This window comes from Rhinoraja longicauda, chromosome 2, assembly GCF_053455715.1.
Source record: "Rhinoraja longicauda isolate Sanriku21f chromosome 2, sRhiLon1.1, whole genome shotgun sequence".
Taxonomy (NCBI): Eukaryota; Metazoa; Chordata; class Chondrichthyes; order Rajiformes; family Arhynchobatidae; genus Rhinoraja; species Rhinoraja longicauda.
This window is the reverse complement of record NC_135954.1, coordinates 17,716,055-17,741,877: the sequence shown is the minus strand read 5'-3', so window position 1 is coordinate 17,741,877 and position 25,823 is coordinate 17,716,055. Positions and strand designations below refer to the sequence as shown.

The 25,823-nt window shown below is 43.4% G+C and overlaps 2 protein-coding genes across 2 annotated transcripts in view; one reads left to right on the top strand and one right to left on the bottom strand.

The window, feature by feature from the left end:
* The window catches only part of LOC144602431 (E3 ubiquitin-protein ligase znrf2-like), a 464,175-nt gene that overhangs the window by 170,130 nt on the left and 268,222 nt on the right, over positions 1–25,823 (bottom strand). The gene's annotated exons all lie outside the window — the stretch shown is intronic.
* nod1 (nucleotide-binding oligomerization domain containing 1) overlaps positions 1–25,823 on the top strand; it is a 61,524-nt gene that overhangs the window by 10,201 nt on the left and 25,500 nt on the right. The window contains exons 2-5 of the mRNA XM_078415526.1: positions 4,205–4,522; positions 7,434–7,608; positions 9,654–11,442; positions 13,388–13,471. Of these exons, the coding sequence (XP_078271652.1) occupies positions 4,271–4,522; positions 7,434–7,608; positions 9,654–11,442; positions 13,388–13,471 (2,300 nt within the window). The 5' untranslated portion in view covers positions 4,205–4,270. The remainder of the gene's footprint in view (positions 1–4,204; positions 4,523–7,433; positions 7,609–9,653; positions 11,443–13,387; positions 13,472–25,823) is intronic.

Here is a 25,823-nt window from a genome sequence, read left to right as displayed (position 1 = left end):
AAAGACGTACAGGTATGTAGGTTAATTGGCTGGGCAAATATAAAAATTGTCCCTAGTGGGGTGTAGGATAGTATTAATGTGCGGGGATCGCTGGGCGGCGCGAACCTGCTGTTCCTCATTCCTCAGCTACAACTGCTCTGCAGCAAGTAAAGGAGAGATAATTCTGCCAGCGCACTTTGCTTCCTGTGCTGTCAAACCCACTTCTGCGTTTTAATTAACTGTTGCGGTCGGCAATCTACCACATTTGAGGAAGGGAGTGAAGGGGGGTTGGCGATTGATGACCATCAGTTGAAGGTGGGCGATGGGAGGTTTTGGCTGTGGAATTAAATGGCCTCTAGTGCACTCTTGCAGGGGGTCCTTTATTGGGCAGAGGAAAAGTATTGTATAATTTCATGAAGTTTAACTTATTTTAAGTCCAAGAATCTTTTTGCTTCCCAGTCCCCAATGGAAAGGGTTTTGGAAATTGGCATAATTGAAGGTTCTAAGGACACATATAAATGACTTGCCGTAAATATAGACGGAATGATTGGTAAGTTTGCAGAAGGCACCATGATTCTTGGGGTTGCGGACTGTGAGGAAGGCTGTCAAATTACACAGCGGGACTTGATCAGCTATAGAGATGGGCGGGCAAATGCCAGGTGGATGTTAAGTAGAGCAAGTGCGCGGTGTTGCATTTTGGGAGGTCGAATGTATCCAATTAATGGCATGACACTTAGCATGGCAGAAGTAAAATGAAATGATGAGAGGCATAGACAGGATAGACAGTCTGAACTTTTTTCCCATGATGGAAATATCAAAGAAGGTGAGAGAGGCAAAGTTTAAAGGAGATGGGCGGGACAAGTTTATTTTAAACAGAGCGTGGTGAGTGCTGGAACACACTGCCAGGGGTGGTGGGGGAGGCAGACATGATAATGGCTTTTAGAAACATAGAAAATAGGTGCAGGAGTAGGCCATTCGGCCCTTCGAGCCTGCACCGTCATTCAATATGATCATGGCTGATCATCCAACTCAGTATCCCATACCTGCCTTCTCTCCATACCCCCTGATCCCTTTAGCCACAAGGGCCACATCTAACTCCCTCTTAAATATAGCCAATGAACTGGCCTCAACTACCTTCTGTGGCAAAGAATTCCACAGATTCACCACTGATAAGAGACTTTTGGATAAGCACATGAATATGCAGCGAATATACGCAGGCAGATAATGTTTCGTCTTGGAATCATGTTTGGTGCAGACATTGTGGGCCGAAGGGCCTGTTCCTGTGCTGTATTGTTCTATGTAATTGTGCATAACTGACCAGCCTAGATTTGGATTATCTAACCTTTTGATTTCACTTACAGCTGTCGTGTGAACTGTGAAAATGGACTTGAACTCTTTCTTTGCTTTATGCACACTAAACTAACGTGGTTTTGTGTGTCTTTGTGTGATGCCACAAAGGAATGATCTTTGCAGTGCAAAACATCATGGGTGACGTTTTGGGTCGAGACCCTTCTGCAGACTGAGAGTCAGGGGAGAGGGAAATATGGAGATATGGATGAGGTGTGAAAATGAGTGATCAAAGGGGACAAAGGTCAAGGAAAATGTGGAATGGACCATTGTTAGCTGAGGGGAAGGTGACAACAAGGAATGGACCATTGTTAGCTGAGGGGAAGGTGACAACAAGGCATACAATCGATAAAATTTAATCAGGAGGACAGTGAGAAAAGGCACAGTAGAGAAGCTTAGTAACGTGGTGTCAAGAAAACAACCTCTTCCTCAATATCAGTAGGAGCTTGTCATCGACCCAAGGAAGCCGGATGGAATACACGTTCTATGTACCAACAGCCACGAGCTTCAAATTCCTAGGTGTAAATATCACCAAGAATTCAGCATTTTATATCCTCTGACTTTTATCATGACTGCATTCCAGTTAATTTCAGGGTCATTGATATTCCCCACCATAAAGGTCTTAGTTTGTCCAAACAGTTGTTCTTCTATCGCCTTCAGCTGGGGGTCTGTAGTCCCAACAGTGGTCAAACATTGTGCCTGCCCCTTTTTCTCTGTTGTTTAGCTTATCTGTGCAACTTTACTAGATAATTTTACAGTTAAACCCTCCTTACTACGGACCACCTAACTGATTTTTGTTGTTGTGGAAGCAGAGTCCCCACAGTAATCAGACACCACTGTCTCTCTAAGAACACGGGCTGCTAGTCACACTGCGGGGGTCATTGAATTTGACAGGTCATTGAAATTGACCAGCAATTGCTTCGATCGACACTTAACTCGATTAAACAATGCAACAGATAGCCTTTAGTATTTTTAGCTTGAAGTAACAAAAATATATTTTTAGCTGTTAATAAGAATCGGCAAGTTAGTGTATTTGGAAGGAGAAACAGAGAGTTAGCGTTTGACATTGATGTCCTTTCACCCTGAACTCCGGGCGGGCAGTAGGTTATGGGAGTCTCACTTGGAGCAGGACAGGGTGCCCCAGACCACCCATTTTGCTCTCGATCTCTGAATGGGGGAATCAGCAGTTATTGCCGTTCCCCAGCTGTGCTGGAAAAGGTGGTGCGATCTGTGTGGTGAGGGCGGTCCCACTGGGCTTTCAGTGAGGGGGCTCCAGGGTTCTGACATGGCGGCCCGTGTAGTGACACAGAAGGGGAGGGGAGGGGGGGGGGAGGGGGGGAACCGTTACTCTTTTATGGCGGATAATCGACAATAACGGACACCATCCCCCCACCCCCCTGGTCTGTTATAACAAGGGTTTATTATACAGCATATCTGACCATTCTTAATTTATTTCTTTAATCAATGTTGCCACCCTGGTCCCCTCTTCAGCAATTCATTTCTTCCTTACCTGCATAGCCTAGCCATCGCTGGGTCAATAGCCTTGGCTAGGTTGTGCTGCTCTGGGAAACCCTCTCCACTATCAGTATTTACAACCAAATATTGAGTTTAGAGCAATGTGCTTCCAGGGGGCTTTCCCTCTAATTTTGTCTGTCTGGTAATCATCCACTCACTTTCTATCTGCGTTTGAGCTGCTCACTAATTCCTGAAACATGTAAAAATGCACTCTGCCTCTGTGGTCACCTGTGCCTCAAGCTCCAAACCCTCACGTTTCAGGCTCCACTGATTAATGTTATGTTCTGAGTTCCTAAATGAGACAGGTAAGGTGTGCCATCATACCTCTCTTTAAAATCTCATTGCTAGCTTTTTACAAGCAGCAACAAGTGCCAGAAAAGCACTTTCTCTCCCCGCATCACCGAATTGTCCTACTCACCAAAATCCTGAGCTCTGTCCTCTGTGCTGGATTATCTAAACCTGTCTTTATCTATAACAGACCCAATTCCAAAGGCACATGTCCATGCTGCTGGGAGTAATTTCCATATTAGCAAGAACGAGCCAGCTACATAATTAACCTAATGTAATAAAAAGGAACTGCAGATGCTGGTTTATACTAAAGATAGGCACAACATGCTGAAGTATCACAAAATGCTGGAGTAACTCAGCAGGTCAGGCAGCATCTCGGGAGAGAAGGAATGGGTGACGTTTCGGGTCGAGACCCTTCTTCAGACACTCTGGGGGTCAGGCAGCAAATGGATAGGTGACGTTTCGGTTTGGGTCCTTTCTTTGGACTGATTGGAGACCCTCATTGGGGATCCTCGGACTATCGTTGATTGGACTTTACTGGCTTTATCTTGCACTAAAAGTTATTCACTTTATTTCCTTTATCATGTATCTGTACACTGGATGGCTCGATTGTAATCATGTATTGTTTTTCCACTGACTGGTTAGCATTCAACAAAAGCTTTTCACTGTACCTCGACACGTGTGACAATAAACTAAACTCAACTCAACTTAATAATGTAGTAGGGAGAGCGGGGTAAAAAACTGGAAGTGAAAAAAGGCAGGACAAATCAGGGCCGGCATCAGATGAGCTCAGTGAGGAGGTTCCCTGATAGGCAGATTGCTAGATAGAGACAGGTGTGTACCCAAGAGGGATATATAGTTGTGAACTGGAGAATTCATACAGTCTGGTTGTAAGCTACCCAAGGGAAATATGTGGTGCTGTTCCTCACATTTGTTAGTGGCCTCACTAACCTGTTTTGTGCAAATTTCTGGGGTTCTATTACTCTCTGAACTTCTATTGTCATATATTATAGAATTGGTAGTTGTAAACAGTATTGGCTACTTGACATTTACACTTTGGTATATTATGTTTTAGGTAGATGTGCGATCTGGAATCTGATAATGAACCCCTGTATTTCAGTGAAGAGCATGGCCAAGGAAGATGGTAGAAGCCTATGATTCCAGTTTCCAGGATGTTTATGCAAGAATGGCTGGAGCATGTCAACTTGGGTCCAAGCAGCAAATGCCATCCATTTCCGTTCACTCATTTATGAAGTTGTTGAAGTTTCACCGAGAAGTCTTGGTGGATCGTATCACAAACACTGATTGCCTGCTGAGCAACCTGCTGAAACACAAGTACATTTCCCGCGAGGAAGCCGAGCTATCACAGCAGCAGCCAACACAAGCAGCTAAGGTAATGATTCGATCTTCCCCTTGGATTTGCTCTGTGGATTAGAAACTTGTTTAATGTGAATGGATTTATTTTAATCACTCGTGCCTTTGGAAGAGTTATGTCAGGATGTATTATCAAGGGGGCATTGCTTCGCATTGGGATTCTCCTGTGATTTACAAACCCCTAGGAAAGAACTGGGGTCTGGCAGTCCTGAGATGAGTTGTGTGAAAGCCTTGCAAAGCTTTGAGAGGCTCGGCAAGGCCAGCAGCATAATCGAGGACGAGTCGCACCCCGGCCACTCCCTCTTCTCCCCTCTTTCTTCGGGCAAAAGGTAGAGAAGTGTGAAAATGCACACTTCCAGATTCAGGGACAGTTGCTTCCCAGTTGTTATCAGGCAACTGAACCATCCTACCACAACCAGAGAGCAGTCCTGAACTACTATCTCTCTCATTGGAGACCTTGGACTATCTTTGATCGGACTTTACTGGCTTTATCTTACACTAAACATTATTCCCGTTATCCTGTATCTGTACACGGTGGATGGCTCGATTGTAATCATGGAAAGTCTTTCCGCTGACTGGTTAGCACGCAACAAAAGTTCTTCACTGTATCTCGGACAATAAATTAAACTAAACTAAACTAAATGTTGGCGTTTGGGAGAGAACTCTATCCAAGCCAAGCTGCGATGGTAAAGGAGATTCTTGACCCAGTTTCTCAGAGAAGGATAATGGGTATTTACGATCACAAGATGCAGTGGTCAGGATAGAGATATTTATTAGCATTGGATATTATGGCAAATATCTGGGCTATTGGACATCGTGCAGAGATCATTTACAGGACAATGAATTTGTAAGGTCTCAAGTGGGTGGATAATCTAATAGTACTTAAAACTGGCATGCAAAACCAACCTCCATTTTCTCTGGGTAGTAATGTGGGACATAAACCAAAAATGAAAGTTGAAGTTTCATTCAGCAGGTTCCTGCAGAACAAAGGACCTCTTGCACAAGTAGTTAGATAACATTTTGCAAAGAATTCACTCCAAAAATTAAAGGTAGAAACACCCCTAATTGCACATGCATAATGAGATTGGTAGTCATTCAAAATTGTCAAACATCTTGACATATTCTTTTTAATGGAATCATAACATAGTAAAGTTAAGGTTAGTAGAGAAACTTTGTCATGAAAAATATAACTTAATATCTCTTTCAACAAATTTTCAAAACTCTACTCGATTTTGAAATTTAAAATTTTGGTAATTAGGAAGTTCAAAGAAAAATTATTATTATTTTTTGTTTAGAGTTAAATTTACATTCAATCCCGAATTTCTTGCATTCCAAAGCAGTGATATCCAACCTTTCCAAACTGTCTGAATGAACACCATCTGTAGAGTAAGTGTCCTCTCACGAACCCCTGGTGTTCTCACTGGATCCTGTTTGCAAGGAGTCAATGATGTCTTGCAACATCCCAAACATGGTCAGCAGACCGGTTGCTGGAACAGGTAGTATAGGATCTTAGAGTCATACAGAATGGAAACAGGCCCTTCGGCCCAACTTGCCCACGCCGATCAATAGGTCCCATCTACACTAGTCCACCTGCCTGCATTTGGCCCATATCCCTCTAAACCTGTCCTATCCATGTACCTGTCTAATTGTTTCTTAAACATTGCAATTGTCCCTGCCTGAAATCCCTCCTCGGGCAGCTTGTTCCATATACCCACCACCCTTTGTGTGTAAAAGTTACCCGTCAGATTTATATTAAATCTTTCCCCCTTCACCTTAAACTTATGTCCTCTGGTTCTCGATTCCCATACTCTGGGCAAGAGATTCTGCGTGTCTTGAGTAGAGTTATTTATTTTTCTTTGTGGACTTTCTAACTAAATGACCTCCATATTACTAAACCATCGCAGACTCTATGGAATGTTTGTTCTGCACTGGCCATCCATCCTCTCCTCTCCTCTCCCCTCTCCCCATGTTTAGAGCTAATGTTCTGGATACCTTTGTTCTACTGTTGCTTGCTTGTAAGTATTCGCACGAGGGTGTGAACTAAGCGTCAATATAACATGAGAAATTGGTAGGAAGGAACTGCAGATGCTGGTTTATACCGCAGATAGACACAAAGTGCTGGAGTAACTCAGCGGGACAGGCAGCATCTCTGGAGTGAAGGATTGGGTGACGTTTCAGGTCGAAGAAGGATCTTGATAAGAAATTGGAGCAGGGGTAGATTATGTGGCCCTTTGATTTTGCTCTGCCATTGAAAATAAGACCATTGCTATTCGGTTTTGGGCCTTGTCCCCACTTTCCTGCCTTTTCCTGATAACCCATCTCTACCATGCAGATCAAATATTGGTCTCTCTTCAGCTTTAGTTAATTCAGTAATCAGCTCTGAGTTGGAGAATTCCAAAGACCTGTAATACTCCGAGAGAAGGAATCTACCTCATCTCAATCATAAATGGGAATGACCAATTTTTCTTTCCTTTTAACGTACAGCTCACAGATGTCTCCCGGATAAAGGGAATAAGGCACTAAATGATATTCCATGTTGGGTTGAATTGGATAGAATACAACTCCAACTAAGGTCCAACACGCAGCAATGGTTTTCATTCCCCAACTTGAGAAGAACACACCTCCTGTGATTCGTGTGACATCTTCCATTTCCCAAACCAACCAAGGTGCCTAATTCAGGGTTTTTTGAACCGTCAGTGCCTTTTTAGGATTTGTTTGGATTCTGTCCATTTTCACCACATAGGAGTTGGATTCCTGGCAAACTGCAGTCTGAAGAAGGGTCTCGACCCGAAACATCACCCATTCCTTCTCTCCAGAGATGCTGCCTGTCCCGTTGAATTACTCTAGCTTTTTGTGTCCATCTTTGGTTTAAGCTAGCATCTGAAGTTCCTTCCTACACAAAATGTAACCTGCATTTTGTTTATTTATAGGTTCGACAAATATTGGATCTAGTTCAGAGCAAAGGAGAAGAAACGGCAGAATATTTCTTACACATTTTGTACCAAGCCAATGAGATTTACACAGACCTAGGCCCATGGCTAAAAGAAATACAGTATCAGCCATCAGAACACATACAGGCTAAATCAGTCATTATTACAGACAATGGTAAGTTTTTTTTCCACCACATATCTGATAAATTAAAAAAATTGTGCGCTGTTACATTTAGCCTTTTTCATTGTACACCCCATGTCTATGTTATGATGTAAACAGGTCATGTTATTTTTGGTTTATTGTTGTCATACAGTAAAAAGATGTGTTTGCTTGATATCCTGTCAAATCATATTATATATGAGTACAAAGCCGTACACAAGTACAATAGGCAGGGCAAAGAGAAAATATCTTCCTGCCCACCAATCGTAGTCATAACATTGACATGCGATGAGCCCTTGGTGACAGTGGAAAGACCATAAATGATTACAATTGAGGCACCCACAGTGTACTGATACAGGATAAGGGATGAAGTCAGTCACTCATTCAAGTTGACTGCAGAATCCCTGAGGATCATTCGGCCCATCAAGTCTACTCCGCCATTCAATCATGGCTGATCTATCTCTCCCTCCTAACCCCATTGTCCTGCCTTCTCCCCATAGCCCTTGACACCCATGCTAATCACGAATCTATCTATCTCTGCCTTAAAAATATCCATTCCTTCCACAACCTCCTGTGGCAAATAATTCCACAGATTCACCACCCTCCAAAGAAATTCCTCCTCATCTCTTTCTTAATTCTGAGGCTATGACCTCTAGTCCAAGACTCTCCCAATGGATGGACCAGTCCACTGACTCAAAACAGTCGCATAGGATGTCATCTGTGTCCTCTGACCAGCATTAATCAACTCTCTGTACCGGATTCTCCTGCTTCAGTTTTTGTTTGTAGGCAGGGAGTAGAACCATAGCTAGGTGATCAGATTTTCCGAAATGTGGCTGAGGAACAGAGTGATAGTCGTGGTAAACTAAAATAGTTTAGTTTAATTTAGAGATACAGCGCGGAAACATGCCCTTTGGCCAACTGATTCCACGCTGACCAGTGATCCCTGTGCACTAGCACTATACCTACACACATGAGGGATAATTTACAATTATACCAAGCCAATTAGCCTACAAACCTCGACGTCTTTGGAGTGTGGGAGGAAACCGGAGCACCCAGAGAAAACCCACAGGGTCACAGGGAGAACGCACAAACTCCGTACAGATAGCACCCGACGTCAGGATTGAACCCTTGTCTCCAGCTTGTACGGCAGCAGTTCTACTGTTGCGTCACCGTGGCACCCAATGGCAACCAATGGTCTGTATTGATCTGTAGCAGTGGTCACAGGGGCCCCTGTTGCGACAAGAGACATGCTGATAGTACTTTGGTAGTGCACCTCTGAGGTTGGCTTGTTTGAAGTCTTCGGCTGCAATGAGCAGGGCTTCAAGGTGTTTTGCCTCAAGGCTATTGATAGTGGAGTACAGTTCATTCAGAGCAAGTTTGACGTCAACATGGGGAAGGATGTAGACTGCTGGCTGTATAGCTGAGGTGAATTCCATCGGCAAGTAGTAGGGATTTCACATCACTATCAGATATTCCATGTCCAGAATAGTCATGTCTGTGTTACAAGCAAACTATTCATTTCATCCTATTGTACTGCTATTAATTTCCACATAAGCCATTTGCATCCCTTCTTTTAATCTTCACAGATATATCCTTCACTAGTGCAAGAGTGTTATTCACTCCAACCTCAACATATAGTTGAGTTTTACCATTCCCAGCTCTATCAGTAACATTCTTGTCTGTACGGAGTTTGTACGTTCTCCCCGTGACCTGCGTGGGCTTTCTCAGAGGTCTTCGGTTTCCTCCAGCACTCCAAAGACATACAGGTTTGTAGGTTAATTGGCTTGGTATAAATGTAAGATTGTTCCTAATGTGTGTAGGATAGTGTCAATGTGCGGGGATCGCAGTTTGGTGTGGACTCGGTGGGCCGATGGGCCTGTTTCCACGCTATATCTCTAAAACTAAAACTAAAAAAATGAAATTCTTGTATCAATGATCTCCATCTTTGCTCTTGCCCACAAATTGAAATATTCTCTGCATTTAGACTATTGTCATTTATATCTCATGTTCCAATGGTGGATTTAAAATCTGTTATATTAACTATGCATTTTTCTTTCTAGTCTTGCAGTACATTCAGAAAATCAGACAGGATCTACGGCAGGACACAAGGTTTGTCACCTCGTATGTCAGAAAGGAAGATATCTTATTGGAGGATACGTACACTGAGACTGTTATGGAGGTAATCAACGCAGTCAATGAAATCAAGGGGACCATCACCAACTTGGAGGATTTGTTCAGTAACACTGAAATCATTAATGAAGATGCCGAAACTGTGTTTGTAACGGGTGACGCTGGAGTGGGAAAGACCATTCTCCTCCAGAGACTTCAGAACCTGTGGTCAAAGGGAGAGCTCTGTGCTGATATCAAGTTCTTCTTCAAGTTTAGATGCAGATTATTCAGCAGCTTCAAGGAGGACAAAATCTCTCTGCGAGATCTTGTGTTCAAGTACAACTGTTACCCTGATAAAGACGCTGATGAGATATTCAGTTACATCCGACAACATCCAGCCACCGTTCTCTTCACACTGGACGGGTTTGATGAACTTCACATGGATGGTGACCTTAACGATATTCCTGACATCTCATCGCCCTTTGAGCCCACACACCCGGTAGCCCTGTTGTTGAACCTTCTCCGTGGAAAATTGTTAAAAGGCTCCATAAAATTATTGACAGCAAGAACAGGCACAGACTTACCATTGAGGATGGTGAGAAAGAGAGTGGCACTGAAGGGCTTTTCCAAGGAACATTTGCGGGGCTATTTGAAGAAATGTTTCAAAAACAAGGCTGATCAAAGTCTAGTCCTGACCCAGCTGGAGGCCAACCCTCACCTGCACAGTCTATGTTCAGTGCCTTTATTTTGTTGGATTATATTTAAATGCTACGAACATTTTCAGTCCACAAGTAGCCCTCAGCGACTCTTGGATCACGTTACGTTAACTGACATTTACCTGTTGATGTTGGAGGTATTTTTGAATCATTCTATCAAGGTGGGATTAAACAAGCAAAGCCATAGTCAAAAGGAGACCTTCAAAGCAAAGAAATGTGTGCTGATGCGTTTAGGAAAATTAGCAAGGAGAGGAATTGAAAATAACAACTTCATCTTCAGTCAGGAGCAAATGACCGAGGCCAACATCTCTGAAGAAGATTTAAAATTGGGTTTCATCAAAACTGCGTGCCATTACGACGGATGTGGGAACCAGTCAACATACGAGTTTCTTCATTTAACCCTCCAGTCATTTTTCACCGCTTTTGCCTTGGTTGTAGATGAGGAAACCAGTGCCAGAGAAACCATTAATTTTTTTGCCAAATGTGACCGCCATGTGAAAGTCAATACTCTTTTGTTACGTTGCATGGGATATAATATGAATCACAGAAAGGAACTATGTGAAACGAATGAGCACTTGCAGTTCACCACTCTTTTTCTGTGTGGCCTCTTGTCGAAAGCTAAAAGGGAGTTGTTCAAACATTTGTCCTCCACGGGCGGTGTCCGAAGGAAGCGCTCGGCACTTAAGACCTACCTTGCCGATCGCGTAAAGACGCACTTGAAAAATCTCCCTACATCGCCATACCAAGGCTTTTCCAAAGTGCAAGTTTTGCCCTATTTCATCTGGCTGTTGCGCTACATTTTTGAAACCCAGAGCGAAGAGGTAGCCAACCTTGCAGCAAGAGGGATTTGTGCTAATTATATCAAACTCACTTTCTGCAACGCCTTCTCTGCTGACTGCAGTGCAATCGCAAACATCTTGCGCCATCGTAAAACCTCGATTGCACTTGAACTGGACAACAACAATATCAATGACTACGGAGTGAAAGAACTGATCCCTTGCTTCGATAAACTCACAGTGGTCAGGTACGTTTTCATTTATTCCATCGATTTTTCATGAATTTCCCTCTTTTAAAGTATTTGTTGCGTGATTAAGATGGAAATTAGGGCCATTCAAAGACCTCGGGATGTTCCAAAGCATTTCAGTTCCAATGCAGTGCTTCATGTGAGGTGACAAAGGAGATTGAGGAGATTGATGATGGTAGGGCGGTGGATGTTGCATGCATGGATTTTTGTACGGCTTTTGCTAAGGTCCCTCATGGCTGGCTGATCCAGAAGATTCAGATGTATGAGATTCATGATAACTTGGTTGTCTGGCGTCATCAGGGAAGACAGAGGGTTGTAGTGGAAGAAAGACATTCAGCTTACCATGAGGGACCTTATCAAAAGCCTTACTAAAATCCATATATACAGCTTCCACCACCCTACCTTCACCAGTCTCTTTTGTCACTGGCTGCACAGTGGCATAGTGGTAGAGCTACTGCCTTGCAGCGCCAGAGACCCGGTTTCGATCCTGACCACGGGTGCTTGTCTGTACGGAGTTCGTACGTTCTCCCCGTGACCTGTGAAGGTTTTCTCTGAGATTTTCGGTTTCCTCCCAAAATATACATCCTCCAAAGGTGTACAGATTTGTAGGTTAATTGGCTTGAATTGTAAATTTTCCCAAGTGTGTTGTGGATAGTGTTATTGTGCGGGGTTCGCTGGTCAGTGCGGACTTTGCGGATCAAAGGGCCTGTTTCTGCGCTGTATCTCTAAACTAAACTAAACCTCCTCAAAAATTTCAATTGTTAGTGAGACATGATCTGCCACTTACAAATCTATGCTGCCTATACATATTAAGCCCATTCTGTTCCACATGGGAGTAAATCTTTGATACTTTGGGATATTTTGCTATTATTTACAAAAGTCTGTTTACATTCAGATCTGATACGCCATCAGACTTTCTTTGCAACGTGGACTGATTGCGCACAATGTAATTACCTTAAAGTTTAATAATTGATTCTTAGGTCTATAATCTAACTATTCCAGTAGTATAAGTAAGCTAATGGAAAGCATTTCAACCTGAAATAAACATATGTAGGTTAATTGGCTGGGTAAATGTAAAAATTGTCCCTAGTGGGTGTAGGATAGTGTTAATGTGCGGGGATCGCTGGGCGGCACGGACTTGGAGGGCCGAAAAGGCCTGTTTCCGGCTGTATATATATGATATGATGATATGATGATATGTTAACGTTCACCATATTATGTAGACTTATTTTAAGCTGGAAAAAGTGCAGTGAACATTTACTGGGATGTTGCCAGGACTTGAGAACCTGAGCTACAGAAAAAAGTTGAGCAGGCTAGGAATTTATTCCTACGAGTGCAGGAGACTGAGGGGTGATCTTATAGAGGTGTATAGGGGAATAGATAGGATGAATGCAGAGAGTCTTTTACCCAGGGTAGGAGCATCAACAACCAGAGGACATAGGTTTAAAGTCAGAAGAGGGAGATTTACTAGGAACTTTTTCGCTCGTGATGGAAGGTATATGGAACGAGCTGCCAGAGGAGGTTGTTGAGGCAAGTTAAACCAGCATTTAAAAGACACTAGGACATGTACATGGATAGGTACGTTTCAGAGGGATATGGGTTAAATGCGGGCAAATGGGACTATCTTGAATGGGGCATCTTCATTGGCATGTACGAGTTGGGCTGAAGAGCCTATTTCCATTCTGTATGACTCTATGGGACTATCTTGAATGGGGCATCTTCATTGGCATGTACGAGTTGGGCTGAAGAGCCTATTTCCATTCTGTATGACTCTATGACTCCATCACATATGCTTTTGCTTTGGTTCAGTTATGCCCTTATTCTCCTAACCCACTTCGAAACCTCGTGTAAGGACACAGGTAATTGATTAGGTATTGATTAATAATACTTTGTGTGTGATATGCATTTGTAGTATGTCTAATATATCCTTTGTCGTTAAATGCAGGTTGAGTGTAAACCAAGTCACGGACGATGGAGTTAAAGTGCTGGCTGATGAACTCACAAAATACAAAATTATAAAATTTCTTGGGTAAGTCACTAATAAAAGTATTGTGCACAATGAATGCACTGTGCAATGTATGATTATGTGAATCATAGGAAATTCATGCAAAGTTGGTTAGATGACCTGATACAAGGCTGAAGTTAACTTACTGTAGAAAACTGTGGTTGCCATTGTGGTTGTCTAGATAGTCGCACATTCCCTCCCCCTTCTGCCCACTGATTCTGACAATCAGTGATGCACAGTGTTAGATCCTCTATCTTATCCAAGCTGTTCTATACAACAGTGATAACTCATGATTTGTAATTTTTCACATTTAAACATCATCTCACTACCCAAACCCATTTGATCTCCGAGTAGATTCAAGATTCAAGATATCTTTATTTGTCATCCAAAAAACAAGTTTTTTTGGACGAAATTCAGTCACCCACAGTCCAACAATAAAAGCATTAAAATAGGCAAATTACACAATAAAAGCATTAAAATAGGCAAATTACACAACCCCAACCAACACACAAAAAAAGAAACATCCATCACAGTGAGTCTCCTCCAGTCCTCTCCTCACTGTGATGGAAGGCCACAATGTCTTTTCCTTTCCCCTGCCGTCTTCGCCCGCGGTCAGGCTGTTGTGGTTGCAGGCCGCACCGGACGGTGGAAGGTCTGCAGCGGGCCGACCCAAGCCCCGCGATCCGGGGCGGGCGAACATGCTGTAGTGACAAATGCAATTTAAAAGTTCGGGGCAATTTAAAGGAGATGGCAGGGAGGGAGAAACTCCTCGGAGCAATCCTTTTCACCCTGAGGTGACTGAAACTAGATCATTCTGGCCCTACTAATTATTTCAGAATATACATCCTTCAGTCCATCGTGATCACTGCCCCAGGCATAAACAAGTCCAAGTTTTGTTTGAAGGAATGTGGTGAAGCAGCATTCACCTTTATCAGTGTAAGAAACTAACTGCAGATGCTGGTGCATATTTGAGACATAGTCATACAGCACAAAAACAGGCTCTTTGGCACAATCGTCCATGCTGACCCAATCTAAGCTAGTCCCATTTGCTTGCATTTGGCCCTTATCCCTCTAAACCTTCCCTATCCATGTATCTGTTCAAGTGTCTTTTAAATGCTGTTATAGTACCTGCCTCAACTACGTCCTCTGACACCTCGTTCCATATACCCACCGCCCTTTGAGTGAAAAGGTTGCCCCTTGGGTTCCATTTATATCTTTCTCCTCTTACCTTAAAACTATATCCTCTGGTTCCTAATTCCTGTAGCCTGGGTATAAGACTCTGTGCATTCACCCCATGTATCCAGCATCTACAGTTCCTTCCTACACACTATCTATTCCCCTCATGATTTTATGCATTAATAGAGATCCCATTCCATGAGTTTTATACATTCACGCTTTCCCTGCATTATTTATTCTCTTTGATTGCTGGACATGAATCGTCTGTGATTGTTTAGATCTTTCAACTTGAATGCTCTGTCTGTGCAATAGTTTGCAGACACGCAGCAGTCAGATGAATCAATAGTCAATAGTCAATAGTCGTTTATTTGTTACATACACATAAATGTGTAGTAAAATGAAACATTACCCGCAGTTGAACAATAAGACCAATAAGATTAATCAATAAAAATGCAATAACACATACAATCACAACTAACACCAAACAAAAAGAAACATCCATCACAGTGAGTCTCCTCCAGTCCCTCCTCACTGTGATGGAAGGCCAGAATGTCTTTTTCTCTTCCCTGCCGTCTTGTCCCGCGGTCAGGCTGTTGGATTTGCCACGTCGGGGCGGTCGGGGCTCCCGATATTGAAGCCCCCGCTGGGCGGTGAAAAAAAATCCCGCGGCCTATTTCAGGCCGCGCCGGATGGTGAAAGGTCCGTGGCGGGCCGACCCAAGCCCCGTGATTCGGGGCGGGCGGACACGTTGCCTCTGCCGCTGCCGGAGCTCCCGATGTCGGCCCCCATCCAGGGGCCTGCGGGCTTCCGACGTCCACGCGGCCCGCGCCGGAGCCTCCGGAGACGAGTCGCAGCCGTTCCCGCAGCATTCGCAGGCAGCCAGCGCCGCAGGTGGTGAGTCCGGACCGCGGGCTCTGCGAACCAGAGACCCAGGTAGTCCCAGGTGCATGGCCGGTGGTAGGCCGCAACGGGAACGGAGACACGATACAGAACAAAGGTCGCGTCTCCGTTCTGGAGAGAGAATGTTACAGTTACAGTTCCCGTTCCCTCCCACCCCCCCCCCCCCCCCAAAACATAACATACAACACTACATCATATTAACACTACAATTGAGACAAAAACAACAAAAAACACAAAAGACAGACGGACTGCAGGCATTTAATGCTATTGCTGCTTTGGCTACTTTGGCTGTAATGTCATCTAGAGTTTCCTGAAAGGCGGCATATAAATAAACGAGAGGCACAAGAAGCAGTAGATGCTGGAATCTGGAGCAGTAGACAACCAGCTGGAGGGTCTCAGTGAGTCGAACAACATCTGTTGTGGGGGTGGAGAGTGAGGAATTGTTGGCGTCGACAATTTATTTTCCTTCCCACAGATGCCACACAATCCACTGAGTCCCTCCTGCAGACTGTTGGAAGGCACAAGTAAATGGAATACTTTGTGTTAAAATTGAATACTTTGTAACTTTGTCGGCGCCCTTTATGTGGTGACGCTTTGCATACCTTGGGTGTGCAAAACAAAGAATCTCACTGTGTCCTGTCATATGTTTAATATAAAGTATTCATTCATTCATACCCAGCTGATGTGGGCAAGTTTTAAGATCATGTACATTGGATTCAGGAAATAATACCAGAATATATATTTTTTAAATTTTGGGGGACTAGAATTGTGGAGTTACAGAAATTTTTGCGACTTTGCACAAATCATTAAAAATTTGTAGCTAGCAATGAAAATGACTAATAGAACACTGGCGCGAAGGGCTGAATGGCCTACTGCTGCACCTATTTTTTCTATGTTTCTACCACTGACCTTTATTTCAATGGGAGACGCAAGGAACGGAGATGCTGGGATCCTGAGCAAAAAAACACTAGGTGCTGGCATAACTCAGCGAGTCAGAAGGTTCCTGACCCCCAGAGATGTCTCCTGACCCGCTGAGTTACTCAAGCACTTTTGTGTTTTTATTGCAAGGGGGTTGGAATAGAATAGATATAAGTTGTGCTTCAATTGTTTACGAACCCTTTTGGGTAATTGGGTAATGCATGTCAGGCAGGACATATTGGTCTTGGAGAAGGTACAGCTCAGATCCACCATAGTGATACATGGGTTGAAAAGAGTAAAGTTACTGAGCTGATGATGTAGATTTGATTTGTACTCCCTTCAGTGCTGAATGCTGATGGATAATCCTATCAAGATGTTTAATCCAAGTGATAGATGCAGTGGCCTTATAAATCTGTGTACATGAAATGCCAGAGGACTCGGGATCATTATCCATGATTTCTTTACTGCTTGCCCTTCAAAGTTTGCCTCTGGCCAGACATGATTATACACTGTGGGTTGCTCCTGCTGCTGTCAAAGACTGATGAATGTGCTAATCAATTCAAAATACACCTTTCAGAAATGTGGCCTGAATAAAGAGATTGGTAAGTTACGCAGATGGACACAAAAAGCTGGAGTAACTCAGTGGGTCAGACAGCATCTCGGGAGAAAAGGATTAGGTGGCGTTTGGGGTTGAGACCCTTCTTCAGACTGAGTCCTCTCTGAGTTACTCCAGGTTTTTGTGTCTATGTTCGGTTCAAACCAGCATCTGCAGTTCTTTCCTACGCAGTAAGTTACGTGGTACACTTAACTGAGTGAAAAGTATCTCGCATAAAACAGCATCGTTTTCATTTAAACTACAAGTATTATCACTGAATACTTTTTACTAAATTTTATTGAATGGCACAAGGAAATATAAAGTTGTGCAGAACTGTAAAGAACTCCCAAGATATCCAAAGAACTGAAGACTAAAGTAGCAAAGGAAAGGAAATATCTAGTTAGACAATAGACAATAGACAATAGGTGCAGGAGGAGGCCATTCGGCCCTTCGAGCCAGCACCGCCATTCAATGTGATCATGGCTGATCATTCTCAATCAGTACCCCGTTCCTGCCTTCTCCCCATACCCCCTGACTCCACTATCCTTAAGAGCTCTATCCAGTTCTCTCTTGAATGCATTCAGAGAATTGGCCTCCACTGCCTTCTGAGGCAGAGAATTCCACAGATTCACAACTCTCTGACTGAAAATGTTTTTCCTCATCTCAGTTCTAAATGGCCTACCCCTTATTCTTAAACTGTGGCCCCTTGTTCTGGACTCCCCCAACATTGGGAACATGTTTCCTGCCTCTATTGTGTCCAACCCCTTAATAATCTTATTATTTATTTATTCACAAAATGCTGGAGTAACTCAGCAGGTCAGGCAGCATCTCGGGAGAGAAGGAATGGGTGACGTTTCGGGTCGAGACCCTTCTTCAGACTGGGGTCTCGACCCGAAACGTCACCCATTCCTTCTCTCCCGAGATGCTGCCTGACCTGCTGAGTTACTCCAGCATTTTGTGAATAAATCGATTTGTACCAGCATCTGCAGTTATTTTCTTATACCCTTAATAATCTTATACGTTTCGATAAGATCTCCTCTCATTCTTCTAAATTCCAGTGTATACAAGCCTATATGATTATCTGTCAAAGTAAACATTCTAAGTGTGACACATTCACCCATGTCTACCAAATTAACTGTAAAATATGTAAATAAATATCCACTCAGTTGCGTGTACGAGATGTTGCAGGACTTGATTTGAAAATTTCTCTTCTGGGAGACCATTTATAAGATCAGTGATTTGGGGAGAGGTTGGGTGTGTCGTCAGTGTGTGTAAGCGACAGATATTGAAACTAATATGACATGGGATTTGACATTGGTGGCTTTGCTGAAAGATCAACGAGATCAAATACGTACAGGTATGTAGGTTAATTGGCTGGGCACATGTAAAAATTGTCCCTAGTGTGTGTTGGATGGTGTTAGTGTGCGGGGATCGCTGGGCGGCGCGGACTTGGTGGGCCGAAGGGCCTGTTTCCGCACTGTATCTCTAAATCTAAAAAAAAAAAATCTAAAATCCACCAGACATTGCCGAGCAGTGCAGACTGCAGCCATTACACTGGGGCAGAAGGCCAGTCAACATTCCAGTAAACAACTGCTGGTATTTCAGGATGGGTCCCTGAGAAGTGGCAGATTTCTGAGTGAGTGAGGGACTCTGTGGGAAGGAACAGAGTCTCCACATCAGACTGGGTCTTGGTGAGGTGGGGGTATCAAAAGCTTTTGATAGAAGAAGTTAATGTTCCAGCTTAATTTAGTGCAAAACGGGAATTGTGTGAACTAAGCAATACGCAATGAAAATCAGAAAATCTGCAAATGTTGAAATAAGAGAAACAAAATGCTGGAAATATTTCGGAGGTCAGACGTTGCTTTGAAAAGAGAAAACATGTTCCATTTCGTAAATTATTGCCGTAGCATTTTGGGTTACTTGCAAATTTAAAAAAAATGTTATAGAAACAAACAGAAGATTATATAAAACACTAACTGAAGATTTCATTTCATAATCATAATCATACTTTATTAGCCAAGTATGTTTTGCAACGTACGATGAATTTGAGCCTTTGAGCAGCAGTAGAAAATCACTTCCTGAGATGCTGCTGATTAAATGTCTGACAGATTGAAATGCTAGAATCTGGAACACTGACACAATGACTAGTGTTTGTGTAGATGAAAGGGCATGAAGCAATGAGGATTCTTGAACTATGCAGTTCCACTTTGGCGGCAAAAATAAGGAGGAAGTTTATTATCCCAATGGTGTTAGGTTAGGTAAGGGGGAGGTGCAGCGAGACCTGGATGTCCTTGTACACCAGTCACTGAAAGTTGGCGTGCAGGTACAGCAGGCCGTGAAGAAAGCTAATGGCATGTTGGCCTTCATAACGAGAGTATTTCAGTATAGGAGTAAAGAGGTTCTTCTGCAGTTGTATGGGGCCCTGGTAAGACCACATCTGGAGTATTGTGTACAGTTTTGGCCTCCTAATTTGAGGAAGGACATCCTTGTAATTGAGGCAGTGCAGCGTAGGTTCACGAGATTGATCCCTGGGATGGCGGGACTGTCATATGAGGAAAGATTGAAAAGACTAGGCTTGTATTCACTGGAGTTTAGAAGGATGAGAGGGGATCTTATCAAAACATATAAAATTATAAAAGGACTGGACAAGCTAGATGCAGGAAAAATGTTCCCAATGTTGGGCGAGTCCAGAACCAGGGGCCACAGTCTTAGAATACTCCAAAGACGTACAGGTATGTAGGTTAATTGGCTGGGTAAATGTAAAAATTGTCCCTAGTGGGTGTAGGATAGTGTTAATGTACGGGGATCGTTGGGCGGCACGGACTTGGTGGGCCGAAGAGGCCTGTTTCCGGCTGTATATATATGATATGATATGATAATACAGGGGAGGCCATTTAAAACTGAGGTGAGAAGGAACTTTTTCACCCAGAGAGTTGTGAATTTGTGAATTTGTGGAATTGAGCTCTAGGGGCTCTAGGGGCTAGTGGAATCAAGGGATATGGGGAGAAGGCAGGCACGGGTTATTGATTGTGGACGATCAGCCATGATCACAATGAATGGAAGTGCTGGTTCGAAGGGCCGAAAGGCCTCCCCCTGCACCTATTTTCTATGTTTCTATGCAGGATATTAATAGATTGAGTGAGCTGGACATTCAGTGAATTGGGTGAAGACTTGGCAAATAAATCGAATGTCACAAAGTGTGAAGTCATGCAGTTCAGTTGGAGGAATCGAAAGGCAGCTTATTACATAAATGACAGAAAAACTGCAGATGAATGAATCTAGATGTTCTTGTGCATGAGTTGCAAAATGTTAGTCGGCAGGTGCAATGAGTCGCTAGGAAGACAAATGGCCTATTGACTTTCATGCAAGGGTGATGGAGTTTAGACATTTGAATGGGTTGTTATGAATGTGCAAGGCAATGGTGCGGCCATCATGCCTGGTGTAATGTGCCCTGTTTTGGTCCCTTAAAAAAGGATATACAGTCAAACGTCTGATATTCTGGCAGACTTCAGATGTTGGTGATGGACAGCAGATTTTCCAAGCGATTGGATGTTCTTAATATTAACACACATACATTTCTTTCATTTGTTTTTTTTAAAATGTTACACTATGTTATAATAAATTTCTCAAGGAACCCAGCAGTTTTAAAAGGAGACACAAGAGACTGCAGATGCTGGAATCTTGAGCAAAAATTAAACTGCTGGAGGAATTTAGTGGGTCAGGCAGCATCTGTGGAGGGAGATGAACAAGTGGCATTTCGAGTCAGGACCCATCTTCAGATTAATAAGTTTGTATGTCACAGGAAAAGATTTAGGCCATTCGGCCATCGAGTCTACTCCGCCATTCCATCGTGGCTGATCTATCTTTCTCTCTCAACACGATTCCTCTGCCTTCTCCTCATAACCCCTGACATCTTTACTAATCAAGAACCCGATGCTTTAAAAATGGAAGATAGACACAAAAACCTGGAGTAACTCAGTGGGTCAGATAGCATCTCTGGTGAAAAGGATTAGAGGATGTTTCAGGTCGAGACCCTTTTGCAGACTGAGAGTCGGGGAGAGGGAAACGAGGGAAATAGACGGTGATATAGAACATATTAATGAAAGACATGCAAAAAAGTAACACTGATAAAGGAAACGGACCATTGTTAGCCGTGGGCTAGGTGAAAACGAGTTAGACAATGAGACTTAAAAATACCGAATAGCTTGGCGTCCACAGCCATCTGTGGCAATGAATTTCACAGAATCGCCACCCTCAGGCTAAAGAAATTCCTCTTTGTCCCCTTATTAAGGCACGTCCTTTTATTCTGAGGCTGAGTCCTGTGGTCCTGGACTCTCCCATTAGTGGAAACATCCTCTCCACATCCACTCTATCCAGCCCATTCATTATTTATGGAGCCTGCAATTTTAAAAGGAGCCCTTAATAATCTTATACGTTTCGATAAGATCCCCTCTCATCCGTCTAAATTTCAGTGTATACAAGCCTAGTCGCTCCAGTCTTTCAACATATGACAGTCCCGCCATTCTGGGAATTAACCTAGTAAACATACGCTGCATGCCCTCAATAGCAAGAATATTACAGAGAAATGTGAGGTGAGGCATTTGGGGTGCACGAACATGGGCAGAACATAGATAGTGAATGGTTGGGCTCTGGGGAGTGTTGTAGAGCAGAGGGATCTTGGAGTACAGGTATATTGTTTGTTGAAAGTGGCATCACAGATAGATAGGGTGGTCAAAAAGGCTTTTTGTACATTGGCTTTCATAAGTCAGAGCAATGAGTATAAAAGTGGGGAGATCATGTTGCAGTTGTATAAGACGTTGGCGAGGCTGGATTTAGAGCATTGTGTTCAGTGTTGAGCACCATGTTATTGGAAAGAATATTGTCAAGCTGAAAAAGGTGCAGAGAAGATTTACGAGGATGTTGCCAGCACAAGTGCCTGAGCTATAGGGAGAGGTTGAGCAGGCTAGGACCCTATTCTTTGGGAGCGCAGGAGGATGGGGGGTGATCTTATAGAGGTGTATAAAATCATGAGAGGAATGGATAGGATAGACACACAGAGTCTCTTGCCCTGAGTAGTGGAATTGAGAACCAGAGGACATAGGTTTAAGGTGAGTGGGAAAGATGTAATAGGTACCTGAGGGGTAACGTTTCACACAAAGGGTGTATATGGATGGAACGAGCTGCCAGAGGAGCTAGTTGTGGCAGGGACTTTCGCAATCTCTAAGAAATATTCAGACAGGTACATGGAAAAGACAGGTTTAGGGTCGGGAGCCTCGATCGCCTTGACGCACCGTTCGCGAGACTTTTCATCGTCTGGCGTGGCTTAAAAAAATCGGCTGCGGGATCTTCCATCGCCCGGCGGGGGCTTCAGAGTCGGGAGCCTTGATCGCCTCGACGCAGCGGTTTTGACTGCCCGACCGCGGGTGAAGAAGCAGGAAGGAGATAAGACTTTCTTTTACCTTCCGTCACAGTGTGGTCGTGCCTGGAGGAGAGTCACTGTGATGGATGTTTGTGTTGAATTATGTGGTTATGTGGTTTGTGCTTTTTTAGTGTTGTGACTGCATGGTAACTAAATTTCGTTCAAACTTGTTTTGAATGACAAATAAAGTTATTCTATTCTAGAGGGATATGGGCCAAACGCAGGCAGGTGTGACTAGTAAAGTCTATTGTAAAGATGAGACGTGTTGGCCGGTGTTGGCAGGTGGGGCCGAAGGGGCTGTTTACATGCTGTAAGACGCTATGACTCGATGTGAAGGGTAGTTGCTGGTCAGCATGGTCTCTGTGTGCTGATGGGCTTGGTTCTGCACTTCCTCAGTCTATGTCTCCAGATGATATTGGAAGCAGATCTCAGCTCCTACGCTATCGGCATTTCATTCCCAGACATGTCTCTGCAGCTCCCTATTCAGTTTACGATTGTGAGCCTCATGAATCGCACAGGAAAATGACATTGCTCGGCGTACTTGGCTAAAGTATTGGCTAGATTAGATTGTTCCCTTTGCCGGTGGAAATCATTTGAGATTTAGAGCAGTCAAGTCAACCAATTATGAAGGCATTTGGCAAACCACAACAGCACAATTACACCTATTCAGCGGAAAAATTGGTCGTTTTTCTATGAACAGCCTATCATGTTTATCATGTTTCAGGTGTTGCCCTTGATGAAGTTGAAGTAACAGGTTATGGAAGCGGAGTAACAGGTTTTTCTCCATCGCACACTCACTTGACTGGCCTCCTGCGTCACGCTAATTGGGCTGTCTTTCACTTGGGCAACTGGAACAATTTCCCAATTTCAGATAACTGGCTTTTTCTATTTCTATTTCTATCTGAACTGGCAGTGCTGCTCCAAGGTTTTCCATCTTCAATACCAGCTCGTTTTATTCTCTCTCCACCGACACTCTTTGCTTGGGCAGCTTACACCCCAGCGGTATGAACATTGACTTCTCTAACTTTAGATAGTTCCTCTGCCATTCTCTTCCCCTCCCCCTTTCCAGTTCTCCCACTGCCTTCCTGTCTCCAACTACATCCTTTCTTTGCCCTGCCTCCTCCCCTGACATCAGTCTGAAGAAGGGTCTCGGCCTGAAACGTCACCCATTCCTTCTCTCCTGAGATGCTGCCTGACCTGCTGAGTTACTCCAGCTTTTTGTGATACCTGCTGATCTGTTAGGTATTTCCAGCATTCTGAAGAAGGCATTGAGTGGTGGAGTAGCTCAGCGGGTCAGGCAACATCTCAGGAGGACGTGGTTAGGCAACATTTCAGATCGGGACCCTTCTTCTGAATAATTGTACGAGTGGGGAGGGGGAAGAAAGCTGGAAGAGAGGAGGGCAGGACAAAGCCTGGCAGATAATAGGCTGACGCAGGTGAGGTGTGGAGGGTGGGGTATATTTGGTAGGCAGATGGTTGGATAGAGGCCGGAGATGGAAAGATTGAAGGAATGTATGTAGAAGGGGAAGAGTAGGGGAGAAATAGGTGTGAGTCCAGGTGGGGCATGGGAAGGGAGGGAAGAAAGGGAGTGGGGTTACATGGGTGAAGAAGGGAAAGGGAAAGGTCATGAAATTACCTAAAATTGGCAAATTTTCAGGAATCATTTCTGGAGTATATGGACAGGTGATGTTTCGGTGAAGAGCCTGGACCTAAAATGTCAGCTATCCATGTTCTCCAGAGATGCTGGAGTTACTCCAGTTCTTTGTGTCCTTTTATGCATTAACCAGCGTCTGCGGTTCATTGTTTTTACATTTTCAGCATTCTTTTGATTTCTGGCTTCAGCAGTGATTCCAACTTGTGTTTCACAGTTCTAATGTCCCTTTGTTTTCTCTCTCTCCAAATGCCCCATTATCAACTAGATAGCTCCTTAAACAGCAGAATCACCTCAACAACCCAGCCAATTTTCTTTCTGGAAGTTGCAACAATTTTACCTGAGAGTTTAGACACTATTTTCTCCATTATATTACATGCAACAGGGTGTCATTGATCAATCTACAATTTGTCCCTGAAAGTGATCATTTCAAGAGCAATATTTAGTTTTTTTCAATTTGCTCTATTATAAACAATGTATATATCTTCTATCTATCTATATCTATCTATCTATATAATACTAAAACTCTGCGGTCCAACATTCCGTATGTATGTATGTATATGTGTATGTACGGAAGATTACTTACAAACCCTACTCCTCCTAGACGGTACACCAAAGCGCTACGATTTTTGTACCGCCGTATTCACCATTAACCTGGGCAACTATTGTAAGTACTTTCGTTCAAATTGAAGCTACCTTTTTAAAGCTAGAGAGATATTAAAGTTTAAATTTTTCATTTCTAACCCTTTTCTTCAAGGGGCTACATTTGTTTCCAAAAGTTTCCAGAAAAGGATTTAGTTTTCAGCAAGGATTTAGTTTTCAGCTTGTGACGGCTACATTGTTTCGAAAAGCTTCCAAGAAGTCTTTTTTGTTATTGCAAGTCAAGTCAAGTCAAGTCAGTTTTATTTGTATAGCACATTTAAAAACAACCCACGTTGACCAAAGTACTGCACATCTGATTAGGAAAAAACAAACAAACATCTGATTAGGGAAAAAAAAAAAGAATGAAGGCTATAGTGGTCACTTGACATACACAGATCAGGAGGACGGGCCCAACGGGCACACTTGGAGAGTAAGAGTGGGGCTGGGGGAGGAGAGAATGGGGGGTGTGGGGACGGGCCCAACGGGCCCTCTTTTCCGGGCCCAACGGGCACACTTGGAGAGTAAGAGTGGGGCTGGGGGAGTGAGAATGGGGGGTGTGGGGACGGGCCCAACGGGCCCTCTTTTCTAGTATAATACTAAAACTCTGCGGTCCAACATTCCGTATGTATGTATGTATATGTGTATGTACGGAAGATTACTTACAAACCCTACTCCTCCTAGACGGTACACCAAAGCGCTACGATTTTTGTACCGCCGTATTCACCATTAACCTGGGCAACTATTGTAAGTACTTTCGTTCAAATTGAAGCTACCTTTTTAAAGCTAGAGAGATATTAAAGTTTAAATTTTTCATTTCTAACCCTTTTCTTCAAGGGGCTACATTTGTTTCCAAAAGTTTCCAGAAAAGGATTTAGTTTTCAGCAAGGATTTAGTTTTCAGCTTGTGACGGCTACATTGTTTCGAAAAGCTTCCAAGAAGTCTTTTTTGTTATTGCAAGTCAAGTCAAGTCAAGTCAGTTTTATTTGTATAGCACATTTAAAAACAACCCACGTTGACCAAAGTACTGCACATCTGATTAGGAAAAAACAAACAAACATCTGATTAGGGAAAAAAA